Here is a 24,058-nt window from a genome sequence, read left to right on the forward strand (position 1 = left end):
TCTCACTCAATTCACTCCCCTCCCTTTCTAGTCAAGCATATTGACAGCAGCGAATGGTCTTGGTAATAAATGCGACAGCACTCGGCATGCATAGCATGTCCATTTTCATAGAACCAATCCTATTGCTCCGCCACCCCTCTATCAACTGCCTCGCCAACAAGCCAGCGATTTTTCAAATTTTTTTCTTCTTTATTTATGCTTTAAGGGGGATGAAATGTGCGATAAAGAGGGGCTGTTGAGAAGGGGCGGACAAAAGTTTTGCGGACAGCTAATATTTCCGCGTTTTTGGCTTAGGTGAATTTACTTTGCAAAAGGATACCAATCGTCATGATGATGATGATGCTGACAACAATGTGGATGAAAGACAGGATTTGTTTTGAAAAAAAAAATCTCTGATTAGGGTTAACAAATTTTCTACTGCCATGGCAAATAAACACAATTTATGCGATAAATATGCATTTGTAACTTAATTTAAGTAAGAACAATTTTTTTGTTAACCTTCTTGAAACTGTTTTAGCATAGAGCTTACTAATTTGTTGGCTAATCTCAGACAAAAAGTATTTAGAATACTTTGTTAAGCTAAGAAAACTACTTGGTTTCAGGCATAAACTTTACTTAAGTTGTTTTTGGGACAAAGGGAAGAGAGAAGAGTCTTGACAATGTCTTGGATCTTGAATCACATCATCACCAAATATCACAATTAACAATTAACTCAAAAATCAAATATTTAACTAGTCGTAAAGCCACTTAAACTTAGGATTATTAATTTATTATGTATTCTATTCAATTCAAAGTCAAAGAAAATTTATCTGATCTGTACTTCTGGAATTACCTTCTGAACGATTTGCCTGAAGTTTTTGTTGAAGTATTTGCAAATAGCCTGCTCTTTGTTGAATGTTTGTATTAAAATATCAGAGCATTTGCTTAAGCCCATAATAAAATAAGAAGAAGGTAGTTTTGGCCATGTATAAGTATGTTACCATATTGCTTGTCTGATTATCAAATTTTGTTCTTGACTCTTGCGTTTGTGATTAGAGGCAAAACGAGTGATTTTGTTGTCTAAGGACAGAACAGAATTTAACAAAAATAATTACCATAATGTAAATAAATGAAATAAATATTTTTGTATTATAAATACATAAAGGTCCTTAATCCTTAGTTTTGCTATACAAGTTAAGCTGCTGAAACTTTCCAAAGTTTAACCTTCAGACGAATTGCAAAATTCCATTAACCAAACCCTTTTATCAAAATGGAAAATCAGGAATACTCCTTCTCAGTTCTTGCTAAGGAGAAGTTGCGACACCCCTAAGTAAAATGATAATCAGGTACATACTTATCATTTAGCCCTCGCATATATTTAGGAGAAATGACAATTTTATTGCCAAAGCAATCCCATGAAACTCATTAATATATTTCGGGTTTTTTTCTCATCTTATTTTTGCTAGCATTTTGTATTATTTATTTTGTTGGCATACGCGAGAGGCGAAAGAATATTGTGGAAAAAATACTTTCTCTATATATTTTGTGTTGTGCCAAGCTTTGAATGTCGCAATGTCGCAATTTCATTGCCACAAAATTTTATGCCAGTCAGTTATGCCATCAGTCACTCACTCACTCAGTCAGTCACTCAGTCAGTCAGTCAGGACAACGCCTAAAGTTTTATTACTTTTGCTGCTGTCAACGATGTTTGTTGTTTGGTTTGGTTTGGTTTTTGTGTCTAAGCGTCGGCCTTAGGCTAAACAACAACAAAAAAGCGAAAAGGGAAAAAGGCAAAAAAATAAAGAAATAGAAAATAATAATAAGAAACGCAGTGAATATTATTACATCGTATAGTTGCCAAGCAGCTTCTTTTTTTATCTTTTGCTTATTTTTTAAATATTTGAGCAAGGGCTACATGTCGTATGCGCAATGCCACACAACATCTGACTAAAAACCCAGACCCAGACCTAGACCGGGCTAAAATACTTGCTCTGGCTTATAGTTACTGTTGCTATTACTGTTGTTGCCTGTGCGAGAGATAGAGTTGGGCAAATATTTAAGCTTTGTACGTCATTTGCCCGGCCATGATAATGTGCACGATGTTTGCACTTTGGTTGCTTGCCAAAGGCAAAGGGAGGGCCAGGACCAGAAGGTAGGGGGGCCGGTTGGTATAGTTGCATGTTTGAACGGTTTGTGGCAACTCAACTCAACTCGACTCTACTCCGAGTCTGAGTCAAACTCTGTTTGCCCATTGGCATTATTGTTCTGCTGCATCGTCTTCTTCTGCTTCTTCTTTTACTACTGCTTTACAAGGCACTTCATTATCAACTATCTGACAAATAGAAAATATTGTTAAAGGAAGCCAAAAACTAAACTCATCTACATATGTATATGCAAAAAATCTAAATGAAACCAAAAGCATTTCACTACTTAAGAAAATTGTTTGCCAAAAAAATGAATATCTCTCTTATTCTAGCTATCTATCTGTCTCATTTTCTTTCCCTCTCAGTGTGTGTGTGTGTGTATGTTTTTGTGTCTGTGTAATAATATTCAAATTGGCAAAATCCATTATGATCGCAAATATTATTTCAACAGCCCAAATGAAAAAAAAAAAATTGTGCTAAAATTTTCCATGAGTTTCTTACACTCAAAAGAGAAAGAGAAAAAAAAGCTTGAAAATAACTTGAATTGGTCTATGTTAAAATGCATTCCCGTTGGCTGCTTAATACAGTAAAGACTGACTAAGAAAAATGACTAATTAAAAAGAGTACGGAACGAATAAGTCAAAACAATTTTTGACTATTAAAATGGTTTGTCTAGAAAATGACTTTAAATAAAATTTCAAGTAGTTTAAGCCAAAATTTACTGTATTGTTTAAAGAACTCCGAATATTACTTTAAGAATAGATATTTACTATAAAATATAAATTGAAATATTGTATAAACTGTGGCTGTATTTGCTCTACTTCAGCCGATCGCATCCTTCCAACTCTATTAAAGGTGTCGTGTTCCTTGTCGTTGAACCTTTTCCACTTCAAACTATTCGTTAGCTGTTTTGAATTGGATAGCCTGTTGATTAACCATTTAATTCCTCCAATGAAAGGAACTTTCTTTTCCTGGAGCCAACTTAAGAAATAGAAAAATTCCAAAAATTTTCAATAGGTAAAAGTCTTAATCGGCGATTTTAAAAAGAACCCAAAGCCATCCCAAACTTAGAAAAATGTCTATATAATGTCCTAACCCTAAGTTTAAGTTATAACTTGAATCTTAAAAGGAAATTTGTAGGAAAGTTTTTAAAAATATATTAAATAATGGAAAACAACTGATAGTAAACCTAACTCAACTAATTCAACTACTAAAGGCAATATTATTAATACTTACTATGACGATCTAAATGAAAATAGAGGAAAGAAATTAAGGTATATACATATATATTATTTCATTTTTTGATTTCAATTTTTGTTTAGGAAGTGAACACTGTAGTTATAACGTACCAGAGAAGAAAAAAAATGGGTTAAAAGTGTTGACACTTTGAGAAGGCGCAAATTATACAATCTGCTTGAGAGTGAAAGAGAGACTGGAGATGATGATGATGATGATGAAGGGGCTGGTGGGCAATGGAGGCGTGGTAAATATGCTAGCCAGCATTGATTTAGCTGTACTTATTCCTCCACTCTTTTTCTCTCTTCGCCACCGATGCCTTGGAATAGAAAGTTACAAATTTTCGACTTTGGTGGAAAAGCTGTTGAAATATTTGCTTACTATATTGGCAATTGAGTTAACAATGAGAGGAATAGAAAGATTGGGTAAATATGAAATAAATGGGTCAAAAAACGAAGATGAAAATGGCGAAGAAAAGCTAGGAGAAAAGCATATTTCAAAAGCAAGTAGTAAGAGGTAGAGGAAGTAAATAAGAGAGAGAGAGAGTGAGAGAGAGGAGAATGGATGAAAAGGAATAAAACAGAAATAATAAAAATACTAGAAAATTAAATTAAGTCGAGCTCAGAAACGGACGAAAAACGAAAGGCGAAAGGCAAAGGCGAAATTATGTAAATTTAATCAAAATAAGTAGCAGCAGACGCGGATTGTCAGAGCCTGGCTAAAAGCGGCTTATAACAAGAGTCGACAGCAACAACAGCAGCAGCGGTAGCAGTAGCGGCAGGACTAAGGATGCTAAGTAGCCGGCAGTTTCAGCCACATGCTGTCAACGCGGAAGAAAACCGACCCAAAAAACAAAACCAAATGGACAACAACAGCAACAACACAAAAATAAAACAGACAAAACCAAAATCTAGATGAAGTAGGAGAAATTACGTGTAATAGACAGGATGACAGCCGGGTGATGTTGGTGGCAGGAGGCATCGCTGAAGTCATAAAGTAACCACAAGCAGGACAACAATAAAGAAATTTTTAATACTTCTTATTGCTGCTGCTGCTGCTGCTGCTGTTTCCACATTCCATCCCAATTCCATTGTTTTCCAGGCAAGTTATCTGCAGCGGTTTTAAGAGCATTTCGTTGTAGTTCAGAATTCGCATAATTTTTTCCTTTTTTATCTGCATGTTCTTGTAATGAAAAAATATTTAGTTCAAATATTTGAGGCAATAAAACACTAAATTTAATAATCTACTCATCTCATTAAAGGATATTTAGAAATGTTTTTTTTTTTTTTTTGTTGTCTGTCAAGAATAAGTTTCGTCTCTCTATCGGCATCGAAATTCTTCTTCGATTACAGTGTATATATGCATTTTATATAGGCAAAGCTTTTCTCTCTCTCTTAATGCTTTCACTCTCTATCTGATCACTTTGTAGTCGGCGGGGTCGACACTGAACCTGCAGGTGGCCATTTTGTTCCAAAGCTAGAAAGAATAACGGCTTCCAGTTTTTTTTATCTTCACTGAAAATGAGATGCTGAGCTGACGCTGACATGACTGCTGACGTTGGCCATTTTTACTACCAACTTTAAAGCTGATGTTGATGCTGGCGCCAACGTCGATGACTGCCACTGCTTTTTCACTTCACACATTAAAAAAATGTTCATTTAGCCAAGCAATTAGCACATTAACCACTAAACGGTTATAATTCTCGTTTACAGCAATTGCATGCTAATTAAATTATATTAGTTTGTAATAACTAAGTTTATGCATTAATCGTTTTTTAAAAGCATATAAATTAAGTATAACCATAATTAGATGAAAACATTTTGCTGTTAAGGAAACCAAAAAAGTGAGAGAAGAAGAAAGGTATTTAAATCTCTGATTCTCTCTCTTAAAACAAAAAACGGCAGCAGAAAGAAAAATTATTCTTTGTAATAAATAAATAAATATTTCCTTTTAGCAATGTAAAATTTTGTAAAGTTAATGTAGTAAAACATTTCATTTTTTTCATTCCCAAGTTTAACTTGCTTGATCCATTAAAGTTTCTTTCTATATACTTTTGATAAGTGAAACGAGTTGAAAGGTTAACTTATTTTTTAAGGTGTGACATTTTGATCACTATAAGTGGCTTAATGGGGTATTACTTTCGTTATTCTGGGAGTCAATTTGGTTTTTTATTTGGTAGTTTTGAAGAGAATTTTAATGCACTACAATTCGAAAATCTTTGGTTAATACATTTATCACTTTACACCGTTACTTCCATGCTTTGACTTTATAAAAGTCTAGAAAAGAAGCAACCAACGATCTTTCTAACAGAAAACAAATAAAATAAGTTAATACTTTAGTTGGGAATCCTTTGAATTATCAATATTACTATAGTAAGCTAGGATCTCTCTAGATATTCAGCTCGTTTTATCTTTTCATGCACATATTCGAAACTTTTAATTAATGTACACAAAAGCATTTTTATGGCTATACCACAGAAATTTTCTAATAAATGCAAAGTACATTCCCACAAACACACCCATACATACATACATACATAGACACTCACCAACTCCAACTTGTGCCTTCTAAACTACTCTTTCACACACACACGCACACATACAGTACCAAAAAACCAAAGCCATTTTGGAGCACATTTTAATAGCATTGTAGAAATTTTTTGCACTTAATTAAGTGTAATTAAATTTGCGCTGCTTACTCGCACATTTTTCGACACTATATAGTCCATGTGGGTGCAAAGAGAGAGAGAGAGACAGTGAGATATGGAGAAACGGGGGGTGTGTGTTGGTAAAGTGCCTACAAAAATTCTCTACGCCGTGTTTTATGCAACGATTTTTCACTTGAAGTTTCCAAACGGGCCACAAACTGGAGTGCCATTTACATTTTACCCAACAAAAGTTTTTTACTTTTATATAGATGAGGGGGAAGGGTAGTGGAAATACCAAATACATGCTATCGGAGAAAGTGGTTAGCGGCTACTCTGCCCTTTGATAGATCCTGGAAAGTATATTAAATTTTTTTGTTCAAGTTCAAATTTGTTTATTGTTTAGATCTAGCCTTGATCGAACTGAAATCACCAAAAACATGCCATTCATTGGTTTTCCATTTTATATTCATATATTGGAACGTAGAAAAAATTCACTCGCAAAATAGAGTTCAATTCATTCAATATGCACATATGTAGGCTGGAATTTCGAGGATTTAGCCTATCAAACATTCGAAAATAGAAAAACAAATATTATTATTAGCAATTGTAAGTTAATTAAAATGTTTTGAAGTAACAGTCCACACTATTACTTTGACTTATATTCAACCTTATGATCGGCTAAATACATTTCCTACTTCCATTTGATATTTTCACTTTATGTCCATAATTTGCCTAATGTCAATTTCTAAACCGAATCGAGCTGTAAGTCCACAAAAAGATTGCACAAAATTGTTGCACATTGAACGGGGTAATTTTGAAACCAACGATTTTGATCCCATACCCATATCGCAGGCATTGCCTGGGTTACTGTTTGCCCAAAACTGCAGCGTAGCCAGAGGAGAGAGAAAAGAAACGAAAAGTAAAGTGGGGTAAGGGGAAGATGGATAGGAAGGTAGTGAACAATATGACCTAGCGAACAAAAGGCGGCACGTCAATGCCTTGGGGGTCTGTTGACTCGAGCGCAATGGCGTTAAGTATACGCCATGTATGGCCTCTGCGTCTATGTGAAGAGCCTTTATGTGTGTGTGTGCGAGTGAGTGTGTGTGTATATGTCCCCGCCGGATGTCATATGGCAAAATTGAATTTTTCGGTGCACAGCACTTTTCTGCTCCTGCAGCTGTTTGCCTCGTCATCATTGCAATGATTTTGAATTGTTGACATGGAGACCAACATAGCCAATTCTCCATGCCTCTGACTCTGCTTCCCTCTGTCTATCTCTCTCTTTATCCTCTCTATAAGTTTCTCAATATATCTATATGGATAGATATATCGAGAGAGACAGAGGTATATATATTTATATATAACTTACGCTATCAGCTTTATTTGATGTTTAGCAATTTCCTGATTTATCCCTCATGTTATTTCCGTTTTGCATTTGTATGCGTTTTGACCAGCGAAAAGTTCTCCATTCCCCTCACTCTCTCTCTCTCTCTAGCAGAAATGATAAGCATTGAAATGAAATTTTCTATTTTACTGTCCAGGACTGAACAAACCAGCATACACAAGTCTATGAATTTCTATGGATATGTGACTGTGTGCGTGTGCGCATTGTGTGTGTTGGTCTATGTGATTACGTGATTTTCAATGGCATTTCCTGCTTAGCCATTGAGCTATGTAGTAAAAACTCTTATCGCTTTTTTTCGGCTATATTTATTTGTGTGGGGCAAAATATTTCTATTCTATTATTGTTGTTGCTCGCTATGATTAGTTTAGAAAAGAAAATTCAATTGTCAGAGCTAATGGGACCAAGTTTAAATACTCTCCAGAAGAATAAAGAAAATTAAAGGTATTTGGGGTATGCTCTAGTGCTTAAAAGGGGCCAGCATTTATTGGTTTGTCGGCAGGAGTTTGATTAATAAGTTGTAGTAAGACTATTGTATTTTATGTTTTTAGACTATAAATGGAGTAAAATATAAAAAAAAGCTAGATTTTTGTCCATGATATCTTAAAGATGAAATATAAACAATATTATTTCTCAAATGAGTGGATTTCTTATATGAATGAATATGAAGAACTCTGTTCTGATATATCTGCCATCAAATCTTTCATTAAAACGAGGAAAGCTATTATCTCTCAACAGTGAGAGAATATCCATATTAAGCGAATAACTCTGTCTGGGTCCCTTGGCTGATGACAGAGATCATTGCAGTCAGCTCTTTGATGGAACATGTTGTTAACAGTTGTTCATCCTTTATGATGTCAATTAATACACTGTCCTTCATCCCTGTCTTAGCTCTATTAAGGTCCAAACCAAAAATCCTACAATCCTACAACAAATTTACTAACTTTAGCTTCCATCCCCAGCTTATTATATTCATTTTTTGTGTAATGTTATTTAATTTAAGGCATTTAGCATATATCAATTTGTGGTTTATAAATTCATGCTAAATACAATTTACACTTGATCAGCATCAGTTAGACCAATTTGAGAGCTAATTGTAATGTTCCTTAACCATCAGCACCACCAAAACGAACCACTGACTGACACACCACTCACTTATCACATGGGAAAGACTAGAAAAAAAAATAGCTAAACCTCATCACATTCTTTTCTACTTCGGTTGGGTTTTTTCTCTCTTTCTCTCTCTCTTTTATTTTCTGAGTATTTTTATGCAAAACATGAACATTTAATAGAACGTTCTACGAATTTTTAATGAGCTTTTGCACCCAGCCATGGCCAACAGCTGCATGTGAGTCTGTATGTGTGTGTGTGAGAGCCTTTTTTAGAATTTTACATGTTTTATGAGCTTTCCTTCTGCTTGTTTTTTTCGGGTTTTTCTCTTTTTATACATTTTTGTGTGTGTTTTCGGTCCAGGTAAGTTAAGCTTGCTCAGTGCTACAACGAGCTCAATTGGCCTTCTCTTGCTACATCACCCACAAGGTGAACCAACCTCCTGCCACATTCACATTCATTTTTCGTTACACCCTCTCTCCCTCTCTCTCACAAGTCCTTGCTACACGTACGGGTAATCAAATCAGATGCGTGCGTCACATAAATTTGCCAACATTTAACAGATAATGAGCACAATTAGCTGCCAAACCAAAAAACACTCACCCAAATGCAAAATTTATAATAAAAGACATGCATAAAGATTACTCTTGAAATTTTTATATTTTTCTTAACGAATTTAAAGTGTCAAAGTTTTTTACTGTGCTGCACTTTAGGCTCAAAGTGCTATAATTATATTGAGTTAATTGTTCAGAAGCCTTAAAAAATGAATAATTTATTCGGATTTCCGAAACCGACTTTTTATTAACATTCGCCACTGTTTATTAGTGTTTCTTAACTATTTTCCATGTATTTAAATAATCCAAAACTTATGATACTATTTAAGGTCTTATACTTTTTTCAAATTTCAAACGCAGACATTTTTCAGGTGTTTATTTTTAAAACAGTTTTCGGAACTTGTCAAGTTATAGATCATAGCTTATTTGGCCCAAGATTGCGTCACTTGTAATGTACTAAAGTAGAATTTAAGAATAAATGTTTGCTGATGATACTTTCAACTTCAAGGTATACTTAAATGCTTCAATGAAACTTTGTAATTACTTATGTTCTTTTATATGGCCGACTCTAAGTACATTAATCAGTTATGACAAGTTTCAACACAAAAATTGTACTTTATGCCTGAAAATCGCCAAATCGGAGGTGGCTTGTTGTCAGGACATCAATGTATTCTAATACGTTTATTCATGTGTTTACCATACAGACATGAATCTCAGGATTGACAATGAAACTTATTCAGTTTTTGAGTAAAAAATTCGTTTTTAGGCAAAAAAGTTCAACTCATTTATTTGAGAAAATAATTCTAGCTTCAATTTAGAGTAAATATTCTGCTAGAATTTTATGAAACAAAATTTAATTTTCTTCTGTCTGTTAAGTAATTTTTTTTCTTCTATTTATTGGCTATTGCTTTTCATTTAGGCTTGTGTTTTGCTGTGCTTGTTATTGTTGATTTCGTTTAGCCCAAGTTCAAAGTTCAAGTGTGTTGATATATCACTCGAAATTTTCCATTTGCCCTGCCCTTTTTTTTGTATCTCTGTGTGTGTATGGCTAAAGGATCCTTGAGCAATGCGACGGGCTGTCTGCTTCTGTTCCTTTTTAGGTGAGTATCCTTTTTGGCCGTCGTTAAGACAGCTCGTTCAGTGAGCTATATTTAAACTGGAGAGCTGTTTATGGCGTTGAAACAATTTTCGGTGGAATATTTTACAGGTATTCGGGTATTGAGTGCGTATACGTAATGTGCATGTTCATGCCAAACGATAATCGAGTTCCTTATGGCCATATACATGACATAAGCCGCTCTCGTTTGCCGTAATTCTTCAGACGCATTATAAATCTTGAGTTGGCCAAGTTAATTGCAACATCAATTACCAAAAAAAAAAAAAGAAAATGTTGCCACAAAATTCTCTCACTGTCGAGCATAAATTATGCAGTCAATGCTTCTTTCTGTTTCCCGTACTTTTTTTTTGGTCGCCGACTTTATTATAAAATGCGTGTTTATTATGCCATAAAAGTGGTGGGAGCAGATTGGTGGGGTGAAAAGTGTTGAAAAGTGTGGCAAAGAGTGTCAGTGTTAAGCGTGAAATTAATTACAAACGTTTACTTAAGTTAAATATTTGAGCGAAGCCAGAAAAAAAGACACCAAATTAAACATACATATATAAAAATGTGTGTATGTGTGAGTGTATAGGTATGCTTGAAGAAGGACTAAGTAAGAAGCTGACAACAAGGAAGTGCCAAAGTCACGCCCGTTGGCAGAGAGTAGCTTCATTTTACATTTCCTTCCCCACCACCCAAAAAAAGCGGAGAGCCAGCGAAGAGCTGCAGTAAGCCCAAGCACTTTGTCAAGTAACTTGGGCACCCAAAAGTATACTACACAATTTTTTTGCCAACCATTCCTTTTTTTTTTTGTTTGCTTGTTCTTGCTTTTGTTGCCTGCCTTTAAGCGCAAGTTGAACATTTCATTTGTCATGCTTTTTGCCACTGTTCGTTTCGTTACCTGGACCAGGATACCAGAACATTTGCAGCCTCCCCTACTACCCTCCCCCCAACCACCCTCCACCTCTTTGGCACCCACGCATATGTTGCTCGACATTTTTTGACTGATTGCATGGGACAGGACAACGCAGAAACTGAAACGAAGTAACGACGTCAATGCAAGGCACAAGTGATGCTAAAAAATGAATGGCAACGCTGGAGCGTAACTGTAATGCTAACGGTAAAGTGTTGCAAATAGCTTTTTTGCGTTTTTGAATAATTTATAAGATGTGTTTACTCATGAAACCAAGTGACTAAGTGTTGTTCTTGGGTAGCAAAAAGAAAGAAACCTAAGCTGGTCAACTGAAGGCTACTGCTCCTCCACTTGACTAAAGGACTGGGAAAATGTGATGGGTGGCTTGAGTTGAGTTGGATGTTTTCTGTGGTGGCAAATGAAACACGATAATTTACTTAGGTGCAATGCGGTAATACGAACTAAGTTGATCCTATGGATGTGGAATTCTTTCTCCTTCTCTTTTTTTGGTCCTCTTCATCGTCTGTATTCACATTCGAAAACATGAAATATTAATGCAGACGATTTGACTGTTGCACAACAGTTGGCCATGAACAGAGGCAAACAAAAAAAAAAAAGCAAAAGCATATTCATTTTTGAATACATTTTAAAGAACGAAAAGAAATGTCTTACTCAACAGTTTTTCATAGTCACTGGCCAATTGACGGCATCTGTAAACAAGCTCAGAATCACTTTACACAAAATATGTATTTAATGCGGTGGTTTAATTATCATTTGACAATCAAAACTTTTGCTAATAAATGTTAAAACTAAACTTTGATTGACAACTGAGAAAATTCGAATAAGAAGAATCCTTAGTGAAAGAATTAATAAATGTTTTTAAGCAAAGAATGTCGAATATTTCAGAAAAATGATTGAAAAACTGTGTTTTAAGATTCATTGAGCAAATCAAAAAGCATTTTGTCATTTATATATCAGATATTCTTTTAATTTTTTAAACGATTTTGGTTGTTTTCTGTAGTTTTCTTTGCTTTTTATGACTAAATTAGTGTTGTGAAATTACGTAATAGTGTTGAAAATAGCGAAAATATAGAATTACTGCGACGTTCAAACAAAATGATTTGTTATTTTTCATATTTTTGTTAGTTTGTTTGATTATAAACTGTCCTAGAAGGAACAATGCATTTTACTTAAGCAAATAGAAATTTAAACTTATGTTATCAATGATTATAATATTAAATACAAAACTCAAAAAATAGAACATCTCAAACAAATAATTTAACTAAGACGCCCACTAGGTAGATTTTAACACTCATATTTCTGTATTTTCATTTTGTTTGCCCCTCAAGTTGCTCAAATATTTGCATTTTGTGTAGCTTTTTATCTCTACACTTGGCTAAGTAACCTTATCATCATTGTCAGCATTAACAAAATGTGTTTAATTTTAAACGAAATGAAAATGCATTTCATTTAAGTTGGCAATTAAATACTAAATATATGTAAATATATTTATTTACTACAAAATTTGAAATGTTTCTTTTGGCCAAGGACCAATTACTTGCAGTCTCTTGAGGCGTCATATTTCACGGTCTCGCACTGCTACGAAACATTTGTTCGTTTCCATATACTATTTCATACAAGATACAAATTCATAAGCACAAAATGCAGAATGCAGATACAAATTCAATGAATATGTTAACAACATTTTGCCTCAAGAGGCAACAAGGCAGGCAGGCAGGCAGAGAACTCAACTCAAATGCATGGCCTGCAGTGGCAAAATCTTTTGGCATATATGTATATATACACAAATATTCAGATATTTGCATAGAGTATACTATATTTCATTATGAGATAAAACAACCTGCACTAAATGCAAAACAACAACAAATAAACAAACACAAGTACAAACAACAACATGGCAACTTATTAGTTTAGACAAAAATAAATTGCATAAATATTTTAGGCCAAACTTAAATTCTGGTATGAGGCATGTGGGTAAGTCCATGGGGGTCAAGAGCTGACTGACTGCATAAGATACATTTTACATTTTCACATTTTACAGATTTTAATTTGTCTTGGGTGGGCAGAAAGGTTATGGGTATGATAAGGCAACAGCCTTGCCTGGCCGCACATCTTGCTAATTGTTTCATTTTGCCTTCCAGCCATACATACATACATACATACATACAACATACATACCTACATTTATAACTACAGACGGATAGATAAAATGGATAGATACATTTTGCATTCTAACAAAATTCAATTTGCTGTTGCTGACACTTGAAGGTTCGCTCTCTCTCTCTCGCTTTAATATGTCTCTCTCTGTCTATCTCACTGTCTATCTCTGTAATCTCACTCTATGCTAATTGCCTTGGCCAGCAATTAATTAAACATGACATATACTCAGAAAAGCTAATAACGAAAAAAATATCAGTTAATAAACTCACAAAGACAAGTTAAAAAAGAGCGCAACATTTTTTACTTTATGAGTTTTGTGTGTGGCCAACTCATATTACTTTTGCCAAAGTTTATTGCAATAGAATTTCACAACCTCAAAGCCTCCATACTCCCCCGCTGTAGTATACATATTTGTATGTTTCTATGTAGATGGATTTTTCTCAATCGCACATCTGCCACGATTTATGCTTATTCTACTGATCAATATGCGCTGTAAACATGTGAAGCATGTGAAATATGTGAAAATCATGCGAAATGAGATTGCCCTGTAGTGGGAGTGGGTGAAGAGAGTTAAGCAGGAGATGTTGGTGGTGGTTTTGAAATCGAAAACCAATTGCTATGCGGCAATAGCAAAACAGCTGCCAATATCTATAACAAATACTACAAAGATAACAAAGAAAATGGCAAAGGAATACAAGGCAAAAAGAGTGGTTGCCAATCTCAACATTTTAAATTTTCAACTAAACAACACCATCAAAAGTCTAAACTTCCAATTTCTAATATTACAGAAAAGTTTATCTTCAAATCGTAACGAGTTAAAATTTAATCTTGAATTCTTTCACCTTTATTTCATTGCTTCTTTAGCATCAATATTTTAATCTGGTTAGAGATTACGACCTATTGAAATTTAAATCGATGTAATTCCCAACTAGTTTTATCGTTGAAGACATGGTATGGCTATTGCAAATCTGGAGTTCTTTAGCAAAGTCTGCTTATGATAGAACTTGGTAGTTCTTGAAATAGCTATACCGACAACCTGCTCACCTTTTTGTGTGTTACCTTTGAAATAATCTTCTTTTGTAAGATTGACCTCGAGCCGGCTAATTCAATCTTTTATTGTTAAACTAACTATTTACATACATACGATTACCATTCACATAGAAGAAATTGAATATAGAAAACCGAGTTGAACCTTTCAGAATGATCTAATTACGATGATCTTCTTACTTTATTTATCTTATTTCTATTTAAAATATAAACTTTTTATAAATTTGCTCCATTTACCGCATACACATCCTTTGTAGTTTATCTAAAATCTTATGTTTAAGAAATTCACACATTAAATGTCAATTTTGGTGTGACATTTAATTGGAAATTGGCGTTAAAATATTTCCTATTTTCTTCGAAAAAGGTTAAAGTTAAAGGTTAGCCATGCCCATTTTCTGTCACTACCTATCATGCTTTCGTTGCCCTTCCCTTTCTCATTCTCCTCATTCGCTTGCTTCTTGTCATCTATCTCTGTCTTTGTGTTGGCATAGACTTTCACTTTGGGCCAAGGATTGTTTGTTATTCCCACTGACATTTAGGCTTATTTATGGTCTATATGGATATTTCGTATATATTTTTAAGCCCCTTTACGGTAATTTATTGGCTTACTGTGTGCCGATTAGCCAAATATCAAGATTATGTCTGAAACGCAGCACGAAAACCCCAAAACTCAACCAATTCAATTCCATTTCATTCCATAAGCAAAAGGCTTAGGGCGCAAAGCAATTCAATAATTGACACTGACAATTTTTGTCGATGATTGGAGGTCATTCAACTGAGCCACTTGTGTGGGCTCAAAGCCAAAAAGAGGGAAGGAATAAAAAAAACCAAAAAGCAAACAAACAAATTGAAATAACACCAAAGATAACTGTGACGCGGTGTTTGCCAAAAACGCTCTGTGTGTCTCTCTCTTTCTTTCTCTCGGTGTGTGTGGCAAGAGCCAAAAAAGTGTGAAAACCACAGCAACAGCAACAGCAGCAGCAGCAGGGGCAACAGAGGCAACTGTGGCAGCAAATGACTGACTGACTCTTGTCTGCCAGTGTCGGTGTTGCGGTTAGTTGCCAGTTGATTTATTTAAACAAAACATCCCAAAAAAGAAATCATGGAAACCCACTAAAATAAGGTAACTTATGAATCACATCAACGGCAGCAGCAGCCACCACCGAAAAAACAAACAAAATGAAACTAAAATAAAAACTTTTGCTGGAACATATAATAAATTGCAGCCATAGAAACCACAGAAAAGAAACCCCCCATTTAAAATGCCAAAAACTCCAAGAATTATTTGAAAAAAAAAAAAAACCTGAACAAGTTCTGAATTTAAAAAATATCAATGATTTAAAAATATAAAGAATGTGTGTATATTTAAAAATAATATATTTCCACAAAAACAAATTCAATACGTACAAAATCTTGCAAAATATATTAAAAAGTTTGTGTTTCAAATAAAGATTTCTTTCTTATAATTATGTTTTTCATTTCATAACATTAATCGTATGAGAAAAAGAGAGAGTTGAAGAAAGCAAGAAATGAAATTTGTCTGTTTATTTGCAAAACTTGGCAACTCTATAACCGATAAATGCTTTTCAAACGAACAGTAAAAACAGAAACAGAAAACAATTCTCATAATTTAACGATTGAAAGTACATATTTAAAAATACAAACAGAAATGGTTAAAGAAGTGTCTGAAACCGAAATTTTGTTTTATTTGAGTCGTCTAAATTTATTATATATATTAACTAATGACTTCTTACGATGAAAAAATAGTATTTACAAATCTTCCATCGACTTACATATATCCAAAGGTTTCACACAACATTTTCATATAATTTAAACTAATTTTAGAGAACTTCTCATTTTGTTAATTTATTTTTGACTAATATTCAGTTCTTTGAAGGCCACTCCAACCACCTAAAAGTTGCTGCCAGCCCCAGGCTCCCACCTGGGCGTCAATCCAGTTCCGAAAGGCACTCACATTCGCATAGACACCCGGATATTGAGGATTGGCACAGCCTAGTCCCCAGCTAACAATGCCAAAGAGTTTACCTTGCCCTTGGCCTGGCTGATAACCGACAAGCGGACCACCGGAGTCCCCCTGGCAGCTGTCATGACCCTCGCGGGCAGCACAAATCATGTGACGAGTGATGGGCAAGACTTGCCTATAAGCCGAGCGACACTCTTCCATGGCCACATGGTCGACATCCACATAACGCAGCACTGGTGAGACACCTTCTTCACCCTCCTCGCTCTGAAAGCCCCAGCCGCTGACCATGAGACGTGTGTCGATGGTCAATTCATCGCCCAATGGCAAAGCCTGCAGCTTTTCGGTGTAATTGAGCTTGGCATTGAGTAGCAACAGGGCCAGATCATTGTCATGGGTTTGTGAATTGTAGCCACCATGGCGTATGATGCGCTTTAGGCTCAACAATTGTCCACCATGAGCATGCTCCAAGGTGCCCAAACGTACACTGTAATCGATTTCGGTCCAAGGCTCCTCAAAGCAATGGGCAGCTGTCAATACGAAATGATCACCAATAATGGCTCCACCGCAAATATGTTGACCATTTAATTGCACCGACACCTGATAGGGAAAATCCTCCACAGAACTGACCTCTTCTCCGCCCACTATGCGCCCGTCATAGGGATAAGCCATTGCAAAGGAGTACAAGCTCAAAAGAAGACCTAAGCTAAGGGAGGTAAGTAAAGCCATTTTACCGAAATTTTCAACTACGAATGACTGAGAGTAGTTCCCTTTGATTCATTTTATATATAACTTTCCTCAAGGTCAACAACCAAAAAATAAGTTAATGCAATCTGTTGTCAATTAGTGTTGTTGTTGTTATTATTCAAGTTCGCCTTATCTTGAAGTCAGTCAACTATTTGCTATCTTTATCAGTTGTAAAATATTTGAATGTAATTTTTTCGTTTTTTTTGCTTTTTTTCTTATCTGACTTTGACCCCAAAACCTTGATAAGTGGCAAAAAAAAAAGTGAAATGAGGAAAATATGAAAAATCACACTATCTACAAGAATTTACACTAATCTCTGTTGGATTCAGCTTCAAACAATTTCTTTTAGTATTTTAAATAGCAATTTGCATTAGCTTACGACAATAAGCTTATGATAATGTTTATTAATAAGTTGAAATCAAACAAAACGACAACTCAAGGGCCTGATATGAACTCTTACAAAACTGTTCCTAAGTGGTAAATCACATTAAAATACATTGACAAGTACTTAATGCAATTGATATTTTGAATGCTCTAAGTAAAAAATAAATTGTATTTAGAAAATCCATTTGAAATCAGCAGAATTAATCAAAAAATATATACATATGCTTACCTATTTATATATCTATATACATATCGGTACACAATACACGAACCTTTGTTAATTGCATTTCTTATATAAAAAATTAAAACTGGAATTTAATTGGGTTTTTAATATAATGCATTTTTTTGCTGCAGTTGAATGCTAATTATTTGCAGTTTTTCCTTCACCGCAACAGCAAAAAGAAATAGAATGGGGTCGGGGTGCAGGAAAACTCTAGGAGCTGTCACTAATTTGAAAGCTTTTTCTTTGCCTTCGCCTTCAGCCCAGCCTGGCTCTTGCGTTCTCCACTCTCTTTAGCCCTCCTTCATTACCTGCTATGCGTGTTTGCCAGGACAAATGCAAATGTCAGCGCACTGCAGAATTGCAGGCGTTGCCAACTTTTCTTTTTACTGTTTTTTTTATACTGTGTTCCTTTTGCTGGCGTTGCCCCTTCTCTCATTTTGCATTTTGGCTTGGGTTTGCAGTTGTCATTTTACGTTGTGCAAATGTCAAACTTATCGACGCTAAGCCACGTGCCAGAATCTGGGGAAGCCAGGAAGGGGGTACCAGAGGGTGCCCAAGGTATTGCATGTACTTTGCCATTGTGTGGCCATCTCTCTGCCATCTTGCCCCCTTTTTAGGTTGTCTTCACCTTGTTGGCGTTGCCATTGCCTCTACATTCGGTGGCATGCCAATGTTGCACGTTCAAATTAACTTTAATGAACTCAGTTTAGTTGCAAATGAGTTACAAAACTCGAAAACACATCGAGACGTGTTTAGTAAAAGCAACGAATGCATTGCAGACCATGTGGGTATACACACAGTCACACAGACAGACTCGAGTGAGTGGTGCAGGAAAGGGCATACTGAGGTTGCCGTGTTTCGGTGTCTGCTTTAATTTGTTGTATTTTCGTATTTACACAATTGGTGGTGACTGTACTTGCAGCCAAAGGACGTCTATACACTATCGTTCTCTGTTTTTGTAAAGTTTTTCTTTGGCAAACCTTTTTGGTTTCGCCTTGGTTCTACCTTTCTTAATTATTTATTTATTCTTCAATGTTAACTTTCTCCTACAGTCACAAACTGAACGATCTGGCAGTTTGGCTAGACTGTGAAGTAAAAATTATAAAGACGTGAGTCCTTCACTAAACACACTTTATACGCACAAAAACAACAAATCTACAAAAGCACCCCCTTGTTAGCTTTGCCACACATTTTTTTTCTTCATTAAACTCTTTTCCCTTGTAATTCACATCTACTTTTTGGAAGGCTTTTCCTGAGCTTTAGCAAACCTCAATTCCACTATAGTCGCTTGATCTAATAAGCCAAATTGTAGGAATTCAAACCGATTCTTATATAATTTTTTTTCCTTCACGCTTCATTTTGGGCTCTCCTAATTTTGTTACCCCTACATAACTTTGGTAATTTTTTTCCCCAAACTCTTTTCTTAAACTTGCCAAAATCAAAATAACACTGAAAAATGTAGAAACCGTTATTCCTTTCCCAACATAGAGATCTGTCACACATTTTTGAATTTCATTTATTTTCTATTAACTATTTGCCCTGTGTCATTGCTTTAATGGTCAGCAAGGCGATGCAACTTAGTGATAGACATGTGATCGGTTCTTCAATATTTTTATAGCCACAATCTTTCATAAAGTCCGATCCATAACTCGACAAGAGGGTCAAATATGCCATTACAAAATAAGTCCAATTGCCCTCAAGTCTCATGAGATGAAGCAACGAAATGATATTAATTCCTGACATCAAATCCAACCAGATTTTCTTCTTGGGCACAAGGGCCAAGCAGTAAATTAATGGTCCCAGACATAAACCAAATAGGATGGAGCTCCGTTTATATCCAGTTTGCTTATATATACCCAAATTGATAAGAGAAATTTGAGCCACATGCAATATATCACGATACGTTGGACGTTTGCTTATCATAACCAATTCTTTATCCCTGTCGTTGTAGGCTTTTACCAAACCAAGTAATCCCTGAGAGCAGGCAACAACACAGGAGGCAAAGCCGTAGGGCTGAGTCAAGGGATCAATCTTATAGCAAGCATACGAACTAATGCCGCAGAGTAATCCATTATAGAAACCACTGAATAAACGACTAGACATGTTCGAAATATTTAGCGGCAAGTTTAATAAGAATTTTGTTAGATATAACTATTTGGATTGAGATTAAAAGTAAAGAATATCTGATTTCTTAAAATATATTTGTCAACTGAACTGCAAAATATTTGATTTAAGATTCTTGTCAAGAAAAAGTCAAGGCAAAGTATGTGTTATACATTATTTATCAAAGTTGATGATTGCAGAAAAAGAAGATCAAAGAACATATCCAAAATATTGATTAGATTAGATTAGATTATTTTAATGTATAGAAACGGTAAGGGAAATTTTATATTAAACGTTGAGGCAGTGAAAAATTTTTTTTGAAAGATAGAAACAAATTTTGGAGTGTCTCATGGATAAAAATAATCCTCAAAGGCATAGATTCTTTCTAGACAACTATTAAGTTACGAAAAGCAATCAAAAAGTTATTGTTGCATATTTTGAGGTGCAACGAACTCTATACTAAGCGGATAGATATTACCAGATAGAATTTTCATGCTTTCTCAGATAATTGTATAAGCCGAAATAAGTAGACGATGACGTTTACTAAAAATGCTGTCTTTCTTAAGACGTAAGCAGGCATTGCTTGGCCATTAAGTATTTATATACTGAAAATTGGCCAACTATTTGGACAAGGAAATTCTTGTGCAAAACCCAATTTCATGTTGCACACAACTGATGCCCTTAATGCCCCGCAGCTAAGCCATTGGTAGTGACACCAAGTCAGGTCTTGGATAGCCCTTAGCTAAGCCAAAGTTATGGCAATGCATTCAGTCGACAAGTTTCCACACACACACACATACACAGGAACAGAGATAGAAAATCAGTTGGAAAATTGAATTCGAATTGCAGCAACTCACTTCGAACTTTCATCGAACTGTCTATCTGTCTCACTCTCTCAGTAACTCTATGTCTCTGTCTCTGTCTTCTGTCTGTTTGTCTGACTGGACACGAAGTGACTTTGTGCTTTGCCATTGACTAAAACAAATGCGACTTCACAACATCTTTTACTGTCAACTGCAACTAGTCCATTTTCCCCTCTCTTCCCCCCTTTTTCTTTCTCTCTCGTTCTCTCTGTGTTTGTGTGTGTTTAAATAAAATAAATATTTATATTGAAATGCAACGCAATCGAGCGCAACAGAATTGAATTTCAGAGCTTTTGCTCTTGGCTTTTCTTCAAATTCAATTTTCAAACTTTGTTCGGCATTTAATTGCATTGCAAAGAAATTCGAAAAATAAAGAAAATGAAATAAAACAAAAGTACAAAAATAAATCAGTTAAAATGTCATTGACGAATTTTAGATACCCTATTGTGTTTCATATTCCTTTCAGACAAATCAATAGTAAATCGGTGAATCAAAGATCCTTCGAGGGGGAAAGAAAAGATAGAAGATAATAATTTTGGTCTACAATTCTAGAAAAACCTAGAATTAAAGACACTTTAGGACAGTTAACTCAACTATGAAAAACTAGTGAAATATACATACGTAAATCTTACTGAAGTCCCAGGTTTCAAAGCTTTAGATATAATTAGTTCATTAATAAAGATTAACAAGTTTGGAACATGAAAAAAAGTAGAAACATTGTTACTTTATTTCTCTTCTTTCTCTGCTATTCGCATATTTTATATCCATACCAGCTACAGGGTATCAATAAAAACAAAAAACGGAACTTGGGCAATTTCAATTGATAGCACAGGTAAAGGAAATCTGCAAAAATGCAACAAATAGCTAAACTTGATGATGACTCCTCTACCAACCTTTCATTCCTCTCTCTCTGACGATTGAATTGTCTCTGAATTATTTGGCTTGAACTTTATTTAGTCGCGAAATTCAAACAGAAGGAAGTCAAAAAAGAAAGTGGAGAAGTTTTTTCACAAAGAGCAAACGAGCTCAAAGCGGAAATACGCATATTATGCATGCATGTTGAAGGATGATATTGCGTGTGGAGGGGATGTGGGGAAAGCGAGGTGGCCGTAGGGCTGCTAGAGGGAACGGTTAGTGCCTTTTGTCTACTTTTGTCTATGGTTTATGCATGCTTTTCTCTTTCTCCTTTTCTCCACTCAGCATAGGAAAATTACATTACTCAACAAACAACGCAACAAATTATCATTTAGATAATACTTTTTAGTGCTTTTCAGCATTCCATTCCCCATTCGCATTACCCCACCGCTTTTCCTCTCTCTCACCGCTTTTTTTTTTTTTTGCTGTCAGCTTGCCACTTATGTATGTAAATATGCATGTGTGTGGGTATTTGAGTGTGCATGTGTGTAGCACATTTTTCTATCTGAATATATATTTTTAAGGTCCCTGCTAACTGAACTCTAGAAAGGGTATATTTGGAACCAGATTAAAAAGTTTATCCCTAAGCATAAGTTTGGTAACTTTTAAAATTTTATGAACTTCCTATAGGCTTCCTTATCAGCTCTATTTCTCTATGAAGTTCGTATGATCCAACCAGGAAGAAAGTATTTTTTCCTAGGATATATTCAAAGTTCATCATTTGGTTGATCTCTTACTGAAATGGCTATAAAAATACGCGTATAAAGTAAAATTTAAGTGGCAGACTTCTCTCCCTACTCTGGCCCCTTTTTCACTGTTTGGTAGGGTAAAGGTAGTAGGGGAGCGGTAGGTGTTCTAAGAAGGAGCATACAAAAAGAGCTAACATAATACGCATAATAACAAAAGCGGAAAGTGTGTGAAAGCTGTCTAGCTGAAGGCAACGAATTTCAAATGGGAGTTGCTCGGTTATCCTCTTCTTCTCCTCTCTTTTTTTTTACTTTTTGCGGCGTTTTTTCTATTCTATTCTCCTCAAAATGGCAATGCAAATGGCCTCATGTTTGGTTTATGTCTTTGTTTTTGCTTAGTTAAGCGGAAATTATATGGCTCATACTACATAAGTGTATACCTAAGTATATATCTCCACCTTCTAGCAGAAATATCGTTAAAATATATACATTTTTAACTTATTTTACAACTAAGATTTAGTCACGAAATTGTCAAAAAAGGTAAAAGGCGACAGGGTTCAAAAATCTTCTTTCAAGCTAAATGAAATGGGGAATGGTTAAAGTAAATTTCAAAAGGGCAAGAGTATTCAAGACCTGAAAGGCAACCCAACCCATATATATTGGTAGTTGAACAATTAAAACCTGTACAAATAAAACATTGGGTCTTAACTTGAAATCGAAATAAACACCGATCCGTATAAAGTTTTTGATCAATTTCGAAAAAAACCAAAATTTTCTAAGCTTTCTAAATCAAAACTTGAATCATTTTTGTCATTTTTCTAGTCTGAATGCATTTTTATAAATATTGTAGGTATCCATAGAAACTGATTTCAATATAAATTATTTAAAAGCTTATACACACACCTGACTTCACACACACATACACAAACTCACACACCAGACAAACAGGCAGCAGGTTTTATGTATAGAAATAGGTAAATTCAAGGCGCATTAAGTTGATAATGCTGTGAGAGTGTAAGTGAGTGTGTGAGCTGTTACGTGTGCGGGTGTGTGTAATTATTCTTTGTTTAAATATTTTACAAAGATGCACTTAAAATGTCAGCGAGAAAAAGTGACAGAGAGAGATAGGGAGAGAGAGAGAGAGACAGCCTTTGCCGCGAATATTTGTTTCTGCCCTTTTCACACATCCTTTTTTATGATGATTTCTTTCTCTTTCGCGCACCATTTTGCACATTTGCATTTTTATGAACATTTTGCTGCTCATGTTGGCTGAATGTTGTTTTTGTTGTTACCCATCACCGTCCACCAACCCCTTTTGCCATCGCCTAGCTTGCTCTAGCTCAGCTCTCATAATGCATGTCTTTTATATGCGCATACACTAACTATGCATTATGTATGTATATTTGTGTGTGTGTGTGTGTGTGTGAAAGAGAAGGAGGGGGGCAACAGAGTGAGAGAAGAGTTAGGTAAGAATGAGCTGGCATTAAAGTATATTAAATTACTTAACTAAAAAAACAACAACAACAAGCAAAGACATATGCTGAACTTTTTAAAGCATAATTTCAGTACCATAAATCTTTGTGGCAAAACAAAAATTAGTTGCGCTCGCGCAAAAGGCACAAGTAAGAGTAAATTATGCTATGCTATATGTCAGCACACTACCCTACCCCATCCCTCCTCATACCACCCATAGCTGGAAAGACCCCCTTTCCTGGGCACCCCTTGCATTTGTCACACAGCATGAGGTAAAGAGTGGAAAAAGTAGTGGTTGGTAGTGGGAGTAGCAAAAAGAAAGAGCTTAATCAGAAATTATTTGAAAATGTATAGTCAACATGTCGTCGTTGTAT

The 24,058-nt window shown here is 35.2% G+C and overlaps 1 protein-coding gene across 1 annotated transcript; it reads right to left on the reverse strand.

Annotated features, from left to right (window-relative positions):
- Window positions 1-16,185: 16,185 nt before the first annotated feature.
- On the reverse strand, window positions 16,186-17,019 carry LOC137578134 (trypsin 3A1). The gene has a single exon (XM_068291781.1). The coding sequence runs from the start codon at window positions 17,017-17,019 to the stop codon at window positions 16,186-16,188; it is 834 nt and encodes a 277-aa protein (XP_068147882.1).
- Between the last annotated feature and the right edge of the window lie 7,039 nt (window positions 17,020-24,058).

This window comes from Drosophila tropicalis, unplaced genomic scaffold, assembly GCF_018151085.1.
Source record: "Drosophila tropicalis isolate 14030-0801.00 unplaced genomic scaffold, ASM1815108v1 contig_593, whole genome shotgun sequence".
NCBI classification, from domain to species: domain Eukaryota; kingdom Metazoa; phylum Arthropoda; class Insecta; order Diptera; family Drosophilidae; genus Drosophila; species Drosophila tropicalis.